Genomic DNA, 13,321 nt, shown 5'->3' with positions numbered 1-13,321 from the left:
GACTTGTATTGATCCTCCTTTTTACAGATTCCCAAGTGCTGGGATTATAGCCACCACGCCCAGTCTCAATCAAAGTCTCAGCGTGCCCGGGGCCGGCGGGCCAGGGGGCCAGGGGCCAGGGCAAGGTAGGCCTGGGGATCTCAGCCCCCTCATCTGCAGATTCCCTTTTGTTTTGTTTTGTTCTTTTTGTTTTTGTAAAACCAAGGATCAAACTCAAGCCCTTGGGCTTGCAAGGCAAATTTTACTGAGCCATCTCCCTGGCCTCCCATTTTTGGATTGTGTCTTTAAATTTAAATTTGGGAGGTGTGATATTTTTTAATTTTTTGTATGTTCTCAATAGTAATCCTTTGCGAGCAAGTAGCAAACTTTTTTTCCTACATTGTGGGTTGTCTCCTGAATTCACTGGTGTTTTCTCTTGCTGTGCTTTTTAAAAGCTTTTTAAACGGCTGGTGAGATAGCTCAGAGTGGACTAAGCACCTGCTTAGGCAAGCGCAGGGACCAGACACCTGCTGCCCCTGCCCCCACATATACTGAGCCGCCTGTGGAGACCAGACATGGTAGTGTATGCCTATAATCCCAGTGCTGAGGAGGTTCACTACAGGAGGATGTAGTGAGGAAAACAGGACAGTCACTACAAGTCCAAGCTGGTTAGTGAAACCCTTTATCAAATACATTAAGATGAGATCCAAATTATTTTCTGTGATACTTCCTTTGCAATCAGAGATTTATTCATAAAGTCTTTGCCTACACCAGTGTCTTCAAGAGTTTTACCTATGTTGCTTTCTAGCAGATTTAATGTTTCTGTTTTAATATTTAGATATTTGATCCATTTTGAACTTACTTTAGTGAATGGTGAAAGAGCGAGGCCCAATTTTAATCTTTGGCATATGCAGAGCCAGTTTTTCCAGCAGCATTTATTAAACAGGCTAGCTTTCTTCCAGTGACTGTTTTGCCCCTTTGACAACGATAAAGTGACTGAGTATACCTGGATTTTTCTGCATCTTCTAATGTAATTGGTTCCACTGATCTTTGGGTCTCTGTCTGTCTGTCTCATATGCTTGCTCTTTTTTTTGAGGGGGGGAGGTTGGGCAGTACCATGCTGTGTATATCACATTAGGTTTATAATACAATTTCAAGTCAGGGATTGTGATGCCCCTGCCTTGCCTTTGTTACCCATAATTGTCTTTGCTATTCTAGGTCTTTTCTGGTACCACATTAATTCTGGAATTGTTATCTCTAATTCTATAAGATGTGTTGTTGGAATTTTGATCAGAATTACATAAATTGAGACTGGGCATGGTGGCGTACACCTGCAATCCCAGTACTTGAGAGGCTGAAAACAGGAGGATCACTACGAGTCCGATCTGTGTAGTGAGACCCTGTAGACCCTGTACTTAAAAAAAAAAGTACATTAACTCTTATCAATTTTGGAATAGGGCCATTTTCACTATATTGGTTCTTCCTATTCAAGACCAAGGGCTCTTTCCATTTTATTAAATCTTCTTCACTCTTTTTTAGAGTATTCTAGTTTTCATTTTAGAGGTCTTTTACTTTCTTTATTAGATTGATTCCTGGGTATTTCATTTGTTTTGGATGCTATTGTGAAAGATGTTGTTTCCCTAATTTCCAATTTAAGTGAGTTTGTTATTCCTATACAGGAAGGCTATTGATTTGAGTTTGTTGCGGGGGAGTACTTGGGACCTTGTACTTGTCAGACAGGCACTTACGACACTGAGCTCTGTTCCCTGCTTGCTCAGGCTTTTGATTTTTGAGTGTTGACTTTGTATCCAGTTATACTACTGAATTTGGCTATCAAAGCTAGATGTCTTTTGGTGGAGTTTTTGGGGTCTTCTATGTCAAGTATCATGTTATCAGTAAATAAGGATAATTTAACTTCTTCCTTTCTTCTTGTTATTGTTTGTCTTGTCTAATTGCTTTGGCTAATGTTTTCAGGACTGTGTTAGAATAACAGTGGATATTCATGTCTTGTTCCTGATTTTAGAGTGAAGGCTTTCAGTTTTTGTCTATGTAGTATCATGTTGGTTGTTAATTTGTCATAGGTGGATTTTTATCATAGTTAGGTACAGACCATCTATTCTGATTTTTTATGTAGGTTTTTTTTTTTTTTAAATCATGAATGGGTACTAGGCTTTGTCAGATGGTTTTTGTACATCTGTTGAGATGATCATATGATTATTATTGGTAATTATTATTTATTTATTTATTTATTTATTTGTTTATTTATGGCGGAGCCGGGGATTGAACTCAGGCCCTTGCGCTTGCCAGGGAAGCGCTTATTTCACTGAGCCATCTCCCTGGCTCCTGATATTTATTTTAGTATCAGGGATTAAACTCAGTACTTTCTGCTTGCCAGACAGGTGCTTCTGCCACTGAGCTATATTCCTGGCCCTGATCATATGATTCTTTGTCCTTGACTCTGTTAATATGATATGTTACATTTATTGATTTATGTATGTTGACCCATCACTTGGTTGTGGTGTATAATCTTTTTTAAAAAATTTTTTTCCATAATTTTATTGATAAATAGCAATGAGACAGTTTCACATCAAATTGGTAGGACAGTTTCAATAATTAACACATTGCAGTATAATCTTCTTGATAATTTGCTGCATTTTTTTTTTACCAGTGCCTTATATTACAGATTTTTGCATCTATGTTCATTAGTGAAATTGACCTGTAAGTTCTGTTAGTTGGGTCCTTACAGGTTTTGGTATTGGGGTAATACTTGACTCTAGGAATGAATTTGGGAGTATTGCCTCCCTTTCAATCTTTAAAGAGTGAGAAGTAGTGGTGTTAGGTCTTCTCTAAATTTCTTCTACAATTTAGTAGTAAATCCATCAGGGGATTATCTTTTTTTTGTTAGTAAGTTTTTAATTATATCTTCAATTTCATTGATTCATATTGGTTTATTTAGGTTTTTTACATCTTGAGTCAGCCTTGGTACTTCATATGTATCTAGGAATCTGTCCAGTTCTACATTTTATTAAAATACAGGTTTTCAAGGGCCAGCCAAATAGCCCAGTGGATTAAAGTGCTTGCAAGCAGGTGAAGGGGCTGGTGTTTGATTCTAGCCTGCCTTTCTGGCCCCACCCCCGGGGCACACTGAGACAGCAATTGAGACTGGGTATGGTGGCACACACCTGTAATCCCAGCTCTTGGGAGACTGTAAATGGGGGGATCACTACGAGTCCAATTTAGCAGTGAGACCCTGAACACCCTGTAGACCTTTCCCTAAAATTAAAAAAAAAAAAAAAAGGTTTTCAGAGTAAGTAGATTACCACAGGGTTTATTGTGATTTTACCCTTTTCATTTCTAATTGCTTGGATTTGAGTCTTTTTTCTCTTTTTTGGTAGGAGTAAGTAAAGGTTTGTCAACTTTTATTTAATCTTTCAAAGAACCAACTCTTCAAATTCATCCTTTTTATTGTTTTCCTCATCTCTAGTGCATTAATTTCTACCTTAAAAATAGCAAGGGATGATGAAAAATCAGTCCAGCAGGTGCTAAATGAAGCAAAGAAGAATTTAAAGTTGTTTGGGGTCCATGAAAATGCAGGAGACAGCACAAATGATATTTAAAAAAAGAAAAAAACTTCCCAGTAATAATGGTAGAAAACTTCTTTGGTAAAGAAAAATAATTTTACATATACAGAAGTGTGTCACCCTCAGTCGTCTGCCTTGGAATACCAGAAAGAATAGCTATTTATAGCAAGTTTGTCGCTTTTGGCTAAAGTGGTACCATCAGCAATAACAGCACCTTCTAACTGTATAAACTAGATTTGTATACAAAGTCTGCAACCAATCAGAAAATTATAAGTAGTGTATAGATTCTTAATATATCAATTTTACTATTAAGGGATAAAATTTAAAAGGGGTTAGGGAAAAAAAACAGAGGTAGAAGAGATTAAAATTAAAGCTGAACAAGTCAGCTCAGTGCCTGTCTGGCAAGAACAAGATCCCAAACTTGATCCCTTCACCCCCCCCACCCCCCAAAAAAAAGTAAGGCTGTAAGGGCAAAGGGTAATTTTGCTAATTTTGGAAACTGGAATAAATAAGTAGAAGAGATTAGAAGTAAAGCTGGAGGACAAAGGGAGATTATGCTAATTTTGGGAAATTTAGAAGACTAGAGGGAAAGAGAGAGGGAAGGGATAAAAAGAACAAAACCATCACAGAGAGGCTAGACACCATGTTCATACTCATATAAAAACAAGAGCAAACAATAACTGAGAAAACCAAACCACCATCACAACAGAAAAGAAACAAGAGAGGAAGAAAAAGTCCACTTCTAGGTTTTTCTCTGCTGTCACTGGTAGATAACCTGTGGAGACAGAGTCCTAATTCATGTTGATTTGTCCCAGTAAGCCAGCAATAGCTTTTTTTGGTTGGGTGATGGATAATCTCATCAAGCCTGCATCTTCTTACTGAACCCAGACCTTACTGAGCCCAGACGCATTGGTCTGTATCTGGCACCACTAGATGGAGCCTGCTCTTGAGTTCTGAGCGTGGCCCTTTCTAAGATAACTCTTGGCCAGTCTCTCTTGCTCAGACAATTGAGCCTTCAGCACCTATTGTCCGTTATTGCATCTTCCATGTCCACTGCTCCCTTCCCCTGCTGTATCTCTGAGATGCTATACTCATTGCCTTTCAGAATTTGGAAATTTTCCATGTTAGCATAAGCTATGTCACATAAGCTTTAAAAAGTTGTAATTTTTAGGATTTTGGGTGGGTTTTTGTTGTTGTTGTTGTTGTTTTTTTGACTGGCAGGCTGCCTTAAGGGCGGGTCTGGTAAGGCCTGTGGAGCTGGGGATCTAACCGTGGTATCCTGTGCCTGACTGTGTTTACATAAGCAGGCACTTAACTGAGCTAACCGGCAGGCCCCCTTAAAGTTGTAACTTTAAAAAAAATATATTTATTTATTGGATTCAGGATCTTGCTACACAGCTTGGACTTACTGATCCTCCTGCCTCAGCCTCCCCAGTGCTGGATTACAGACCTGTGCCCCCACCCATGCCCGGTTTCAGGGCAACATGTCCGGCATGGCATACAGTACTGGGGATTGAACCCTGGTGTTTGTACTTGGCTGGCAGGCGCTTAGACCACCAAGCAATTTCTCTAGCCCTATTACTATTTTTATTAATCTTAGACTCTTTAAGGGAATTAAGGGATATCTTTTAATCTGAATTATCTCTTGCAGGGCTTATTTGGAGTTACTCAAACCTCACAGCCTGGAAGTCTTTTTGGGACAGCCACAAACACCAGCACTGGGACAGCTTTTGGAACAGGAACAGGTCTCTTTGGGCAGCCCAGTACTGGGTTTGGTGCAGTTGGTTCGGTAGGTGTTTACAAGATATTAAGAAATCTGCTAAAGGAGTTTATAAGACAAATATCATTGTCTTCCAAGTATTTTTAAGGTATATTGTTTGAAAAAAATAAAGATATATTGTTTGATTTCACATTAAGAGCAAATCAAAGATAGAAAATGAAGTTATGAATTAATTTCATTTATATTTTTTCTTTTTTCTTTTGAGACAAACTGTGTAGCCCAGACTGGCCTTGAATTCATAGTACATAATGATCCTGCTGCCTTAGTCTCTTAAGTTTTAGGATTACAAACATGTACCACCACACATGACCCAGGCATTTTATTTTCACTTGTAAATTCTGTTTGTCTTTGTCTCAGTGACTGCTTACAATTGGTTCAGATTGGCCTTTGGACTTACTATGTAGCCAAGGTTGACCTTGAACTAAAAAAAAATATATATAATCTTGTTTCAGGTTCCCAAGTGCTAGGAGTACAGGCAGGTGCCACCACATCTGATTTTGCAGTTTACTTCTGTAGCACAATATAACCTCTACTTCTAAGGTTTTTTTTTTTTAAATTTTAAAATTATTGTTGGATTGATTCATACTGGGGATTGAACCCAGCACCTTTATAGTGAGCAGTATTCTCAGCCCTTTGGTTTTGTTTTGTTTTTGAGATAGGGTCTGTAAGTTGGTAAATTGCCTGGAATGAACTCAAACTTGTTATCCTTCTGCCTCAGCTTCCCTGAGTGTCAGGATTATAGGCATACACCACCACAGTTGGTCTTAAATAATTTATTTTTAAAATGCTACATAGCATTTTATGTTTTTATTGTGTGCGTCATGAAGCTTTTATGTATTCATTATGAAATTTAGTTTTTTGAATTTCTAAGACTTGAGATATTTTAAATGTTCTTTAAGTTAGATAATTTTTACCTCTCGTCAATGTTTTGGGTAATCAATTGGTATGGCATTTGAAAATCAATTTTTAAAAATGCTGAGACAGGGTCTGGCTAAATTGCCAAGGTTGAGCCCAAACTTATAAGCCTCTTACCTACCTCTGCCTTAAATGTTTTTCATATTGATCAAATTGCAAGGGAACTGGACATGATGGTGCACCTCTGTAATCCCAGTACTAAGGAGGTTGAAACAGGAAGATCTCTGAGTTACTGGCCTTGGGACTACAAAGTGAGCACAAGGCTGGCCCAAATTGCCTAGCGAGACCCTGTCTCCAAAAAAAAAAAAAAAGTAGAATTTTGAGAGTTCTCATGGTTCTTGTGTAGCAAGGGTTTTAATTATTTTCCTTGTTAAATCATTAAGGTAAAAACTATTAATTAAGAATGCACTTTATCTGAAAATGATGCTGAACTATGTTACCATTAAAATAGTCGTTTTATGAGAAGTGCTATGGAACAGTCTATTACTATTCATGAGAAGATTATTCATGAGAAGCTTTAAACTTTCAGCTGTTATGGGTATTTAAATGAAAGCTCAGTGGATTAAAGTGCCTGCAAGCAGGCACAGGGGCCAGGGTTCGATCCCCAGTCCTGCCTTGCCAGCCCCGACCCGGGGCTCAATGGGACAGCAGCTGAGATTGGGTGTGGTGGTGTGTGCCTGTAATCCCAGCTCTTGGGAAGCTGTAAACAGGTGGATCACTAGAGTCTGATTTAGTAATGAGACCCTGAACATCCTGTAAACCCTTCCCTAAAATACAAAAAAAAAAAAAAAAAAAGAAAAGAAATATCCGAAAGTATGATCTTGTTTTCATGGAGGTTGAAATGCTTTTTATTAATGTCATTTGAGCATATTATTCTAAGAAATTTAGTAAATTGTGTAGTGTTTCTGAAAGCTCATATGAGCTAGGTGTGGTGGTGCACACCTGTAATCCCAGCACTTGGGAAATTGAAACAAGAGGATCATTGCAAGTTCCAGACGAGCCTAGGCTACAAAGTGAGCTTAAGGCTAGCCTAAACTGCAGAGGGAGACCTTGTCTTGAAGGACCCCCCCCCCAAAAAAAAAACTCTAATAACTTTATTTTTTTTTATTTTTTTTATTTTTTAAATTTTATTTATTTAGTGTATGTGTGTGTGTGTGGCCAGCTTAGCCCACCAGGGGGCAGCCCTGGCTGGCATGTGGTGCTGGGGGATTGAACCGTGGTCCCTTTGCTTTGCTGAGTTTGTTGTAAGTAGGTGCTTTAGACCACTGAGCCATCTCACCAGCCCCTCTAATAACTTTAATAGAAGCTTTACTGATATGTAATTTACATACTATTAACTTCATCTCTTTAAAATATACTGTTGAGTTTTGCTTTTTTGTTTGCTTTGGTTTGGAGTGGGGTTTTTTTGTTGTTGTTTTGTTTTTTATTTTAGTTTTAGATACTTCAGTCTCATTACACATTTCAGACTCTTATGATCCTCCTGTCTCAGCCTCCACAGCCCTGAGATTATAGGTATGTGCCACCACGCCCAGTTTTGGGGCAGGCATGGCATGTGGTACAGAGGAAAAAGGGACCTTGCACTTGCCAGGCAGGCACTTAGACTGCCAAGCTATCTCCCCAGCCATTGATTTTGGTTTTTTGAGACAGGGTATATAGTTCAGACTGACCTTGAACTCACTATGAGCGCAGGCTGCCATGGAACGCATAATCTTGCTTTGGCCTCCCAAGTGCTAAGTATGCACCACCACTCCAGGCATATGCATATATATATGCATATGTATATATGTATGTTTACTGTTTGCACCTATTATTACATTTTTTTCCCCCCCCGGAACCATGGGTTGAACTCAGGCCCTTGCACTTGCTAGGCAAGTGCTTATTTTACTGAGCCATCTCCCCAGCCCCCTACATTCAGTTTTAGAACATATTTATCTTGTCAAAAGCACAAGCCTATATACTCAATAGCAGTCATTCCCAGTTTTCCTACAGCAACCTCAGGCTTAATTTATATCTCTGTGGATTTGATATTGTGAATATTTTTCTGTTTTTGGTTGCATCCAGTGATGTTTACACTGAACTACATTCCCAGCATTTTTTTTTCCTCTTTTTGTTTTTCTTTTTTTCTTTTTTTTTTTTTTTTTTTTGGGAACCGGGGATTGAACGCAGGCCCTTGCGCTTGCCAGGGAAGCACCTATTCTACTGAGCCATCTCCCTGGCCCCTATCCCAGCTCTGTTTGAATTTGTATTTTAAGATGGGATTTTGTTAAGTCATTTAGTTTCCCAGGATGGGCTCAAACTTGTGATCCTGCCAGAATGATGAGATTACAGGCTTGTGTGTTATGCCTGGCCAGCATGTTTCCAAGATTCATTATGTTGCAGCATGTTAATTGATTGTCTAGGCCATTTAAATATGTGACACATTTCTTTTTTCCTTTTTTTTTTTTTTTTGTATTTAGGACAGGATGTACAGGGTCTCACTGCGTAGATAAGACTTTTACTGATTCTCCTGTTTTACAGCCTCCCAAGTGCTGGGATTATAGGTCTGAACCACCACACCCAGTCTCAATTACAGTCTCTTCGTACTCCAAGGGTGGGGCTGTCATGGCAGGCTGGGGATTGAACCTGGCCCCTGCCTCTAGGCAGATGCTTTAATCTGCTGAGCTATTTGGCCGGCCCTGACACATTTCTTTTAACAGGCAAAAAAAATTAATCATCTCTGTCTTACTGAATAATCTTAAGTTTGTTGAATTTTTTATTGGTTTGGTCTTTTGTTTGCTTGGTTTTGGGGGTTATGTACCCAGAATTGAACTCTGGGCCTTGTGCTTGCCAGGCAGGCGCTGTGCCACTAAGCTATATCCCCAGCCCTTAGGTTTTAACAATAACATCTCAGGATAGGAGCATTTTCTTGTTTAGAATCTTACTGAGTCTTTTTTTTTTTTTGTTCATTTGTTTTTTTTTGCTATCCTTTAATCATTTAACTTTTTTTTAATAAAAATTGTGACATCTTGGGGCCGGGGAGATGGCTCAGTAGAATAAGCACTTGCTTGGCAAGGACAAGGACCTGAGTTCAATCCCCGGTTCTGCAAAAAAAAAGAAATTTAAAAATTGTGACATCTTTTCTTCATCTTTCCATCTTTTTCTCTATTCATTGTACCCACAATAACTTTTATTTACTGTTTGGTATTTATCTTTATATTATTTCAACTTCCCTGTGTTTTGTTCTTTTCAGACCCTGTTTGGCAATAACAAGCTTACTACGTTTGGAACCAGCACAACCAGTGCTCCTTCATTTGGTACAACCAGTGGCGGGCTCTTTGGTAACAAACCAACCCTGACTTTAGGAACCAATACAAACACTTCCAATTTTGGTACATATAAAAAGCAGGTTTGACTCTCTTAAAAGTTACACTGACTATACCACACATCCTCCTCCTGATTCATATGATTGAAAATATTTAAAAATTCTCAGGTAAGCTGTGGCTTGATATGAGCAACCAGAGGAAAAAGTTTTTAAATGTCATGGAAAAGACTTGAGATATTTAATAGAGATGTAAATTAGCTTATTTAATTTTTATTTTTTAAATTTCCCTCATCAGTAGCTGAGGAACCATAAGAGAAGCACATTTGATTGAAGTAACACATTCTGCTAGGCCAGGTTTCAAAGATGGAAATGCAGTATATTGATGATTGTTTTGGAAGGTAGAAACCTTTCTGTTTTGTTTTTGGTTTTTGGTACCAAGGATTGAACTCAGGACCTTGTGCTTGCTAGGCAGGCTCTTAAAACCTTTCTGATTTGGGAGGTTATTAAGTAGTTGCCTAGTAGGTTAAGAATTTGTATTTTAAAATTTATGTTCTTTGTAAAACATTCAGAAAATATAGAAAGATTGAACAATTCTTAAAGAACAAAACCCCCTGAACTTCTCTTCAAAAATTTTGTGGAAAAATTGAAATCAATTTGATGGAAATAGCATACTATTTATTTATTAATATTTATATTTATTTATTTTTTGTATTTTAGGGAAAGGTCTACAGCATGTTCAGGGTCTTACTGCTTGCTAGATCAGACTTGTAGTGATTCACCTGTTTACAGCTTCCCAAGAGCTGGGATCACAGGCATGTCACCATGCCCAGTCTCAATTGCTGTCTCAGCATGCCTGGGGGGTAGGGCACGGCAGGCCAGCGATTGAACCCCCGGCCCCTGCGCAGTAGTCGCTTTAATCCGTTGAGCTATTTGGCCGGCCTGAAAGTTTTTTAAAGTTTGTAGAGGTGTTTCAGTCTCTAATTTCAATTTTATTTTTATTTCTTTGAATAATCGTTATACTTCTTTCCCTAAAACCTTTTGTAGGTTTTTTTTTTTCTTTCTTTCTTTTTTATCTTTTTCCTGAGACAGTGTCTTGCTATATTGTCCAGGTTGGCCTTGAACTCGTGGGCTCAGGCAGTATTTCCTCCTGAGTAGCTGGGACTATAGGTCTATACTACCAAACCCAGTTAATCATATGGAAATTTAATACATATACTGTCTGTATGTTCTGTAGCCATTTTGTGAACCATAATAGAAATGACTGTCATCTGTAATTTTTTTTTTTTTAACCAACTTTCTTTCCATTTTGGAAATATGTGTTAAAAGCTTTATTTGTAGAGCACTTCATATTTGAGATTAAATATGTCTTAATGGTGCTCATATAGAATGTACATCATAAAATAGGATGTATGTGTTAAAGATACTTGATCCTATTCCATTTTTGCATATTTCTGATTGGTAGATTTTTGTTCTGCGAATATATTCATGTATTTACTGTTTTGAAACTGAAAGGTAAGAGCTAGCTTTAAATGACTTGTCCCACTAACTTGCTTGGTAGATTTGGATTAATCTTTAATTTTAATTTGTAAAATTGTTTTGAAAGAGTCAAACTTGACAGAATCGGAGGAAATGTGTGGTATTAAACAGTGTAAGTTGGGACTTATTTCCCTCCTGTGGGTTGGAGGTAGTTCATCAGTATCTTGGTTTCTGTTCTTCTGAGGCTTTAAGATTCTTTCTGGTAATTAATAATTAAATATTAATTCAAAAAGAAAAAACCTATCTTTTAACTACATTTTCTCCTTTTTTCTTTTCTTTTGAGGCAGGGTCTCATTTTGTAGTTTAGGCTGGTCTTGAGGGTCACTGTGTAGCTGAGGCTGGCCTCAAATTCATGACACCCTCCTCCTGCCTCATCCTCCTGAGTGCTGGGATTAATAGTGCACGGCCTTCCTCAGCTCTGGGATTACAGGTGTGCATGACCACACCGAGTTTTAGTGGTTGGGGGATCAAACTCCAGATCCTTGCACTTGCCAGGCAGGACAGCTGAGTTATCTCTCCAGCCCAAGGCTGGCCTTGAACTTACTTTGTAGCCCCGGCTAGTCTCAAACCTGCAACAATCCTCCTGCCTCAGTCTCCCAAAAGCTGGGATTACAGGCATTGGCCACCACACGCAGCTTTGTTTTGTTGACATATAGCTGGTGAGTACATCTGGACAACAAACAAAAAATTAACAGCAATTCAGTGGAGATATCTTTGTTTAATAAAGGGTGTAACTACAAGATGTTTCTCTGAATCACAAGTCACAGTGAAAGTTATGTTTAACTCCATCAGCTCTGATAATGGGAAGAAAACACTCAACTCTAGAAATTTGTAGGTTTTCTTGTGCTTAAGTAGCTGAGTCCTTGAGTGTTCCTTTAGGTTGCTTGCCTGTCAGCCACGCACTACTCGTACCAGATCCATCTTTTTAAAACAGAACCTGCTAAAGAGATTTTTTTATAGGTAACTTTTTTCTGAGAAAGAACCTTTAAGTTCACTAGTGTGTATTTGTTGACACGATTTTTAGGGAAAGTTTGAGGGAATTAGTTTCTTTTCCTTCTGAGTAATGTGAAACATCTGCATTGGGTATTTTGAGCCTTTTAAAGGGAATAGTCTCAAAGCTCATGCACATTCATTTTCTTTTAATGTTGGACATTATACTGTATTGAGTTAATAGTTCAAGGGTGAAATGTTATGAAATGTGAAAAATTGTTGATAGGTGTCAGAACTTTTTTATAGAATATCATTTTTTAAATTTTTCCCACAAGAAATACATGGCATATGTTATTATCTTTCTAGCATCTAATTCACTAGGTTCTTTGTGATTGTAAGAAAACCTCTAGTTTTATCATATTGTTAAAACTATTGCTACCACTAAGCTGTGGAACATCTTATCCTTATTTTCCTAATTAAATCAACTATGTTTTTAGAAAACACAAAAAAGTAAAAAGAACAAAGGTATAATTTCAAAATACAACAGAAATTTTATCCAAAACTGTGCTACTGAGGGGCCGGGGAGATGGCTCAATGGAATAAGTGCTTCCCTGGCAAGTGCAAGGGCCCGAGTTTAATCCCCAGTTAGCACCCCCCCCAAAAAAAACTATGCTCCTGAAATACTGTAATAGCATCTTATTTGTATAAATCTTCAGATAAATAGTTCCAAATAATTTTTAGAGGTGTCAGAATTTTGAGAAATAATTGTTAGCCTGTAATTTTATTTTTTTTTTATTTATTTTTGACAACTCATACAGAATTTTACTTAACAAAGTAATATGAATTTCACAGTATTTGTTGTAAAACATGGTATTGTCGTACAACCAGCTATTCATATTATCAGATATATACACAAAAAATTGGAAGAAGAAAAAACTGGAGCAATGTATAAGAAATTAAGAAAAAGTACTAACAATTGAAAAAAAGGAGACGAAGCTAATTAGAGCATTGACTGCTTCTTCCCATTTCCTTTTTAAAAAAATTTTATTTATTTATTTATTTTTGTCCTGTCAGAGGTGAATATTCTATTGGCACCTAAATACTATAAGTGTTTAAATTCAACTAAACATCTGATACTATCTAGCAGTCTATAATATTAGTGGGTTATCCTCAGAAGTTATTGACTAGAGCCTTTTACAGCTCATCGTATTAATATGGATTTACTTTATATACCTCATTTTTATACTTTTCTACTGGATGGTTAAGACCAGGATATAGCAAGATCTATATACCAAGAAA

The 13,321-nt window shown here is 37.6% G+C and overlaps 1 protein-coding gene across 5 annotated transcripts in view; it reads left to right on the top strand.

Moving 5' to 3' along the window:
- The window catches only part of Nup98 (nucleoporin 98), a 115,322-nt gene that overhangs the window by 35,286 nt on the left and 66,715 nt on the right, over positions 1–13,321 (top strand). For 3 of the 5 annotated variants that reach the window (XM_023702081.1, XM_012517114.2, XM_004641956.2), the window contains exons 9-10: positions 5,212–5,349; positions 9,485–9,623. In XM_023702081.1, coding sequence (XP_023557849.1) covers positions 5,212–5,349; positions 9,485–9,623 — 277 coding nt within the window. The remainder of the gene's footprint in view (positions 1–5,211; positions 5,350–9,484; positions 9,624–13,321) is intronic. The other 2 variants (XM_004641957.3, XM_023702080.1) reach the window with 2 other exon arrangements.

Source organism: Octodon degus, unplaced genomic scaffold (genome assembly GCF_000260255.1).
Source record: "Octodon degus isolate 3935 unplaced genomic scaffold, OctDeg1.0 scaffold00146, whole genome shotgun sequence".
NCBI classification, from domain to species: domain Eukaryota; kingdom Metazoa; phylum Chordata; class Mammalia; order Rodentia; family Octodontidae; genus Octodon; species Octodon degus.
This window is presented reverse-complemented; position numbering and strand designations above follow the sequence as displayed.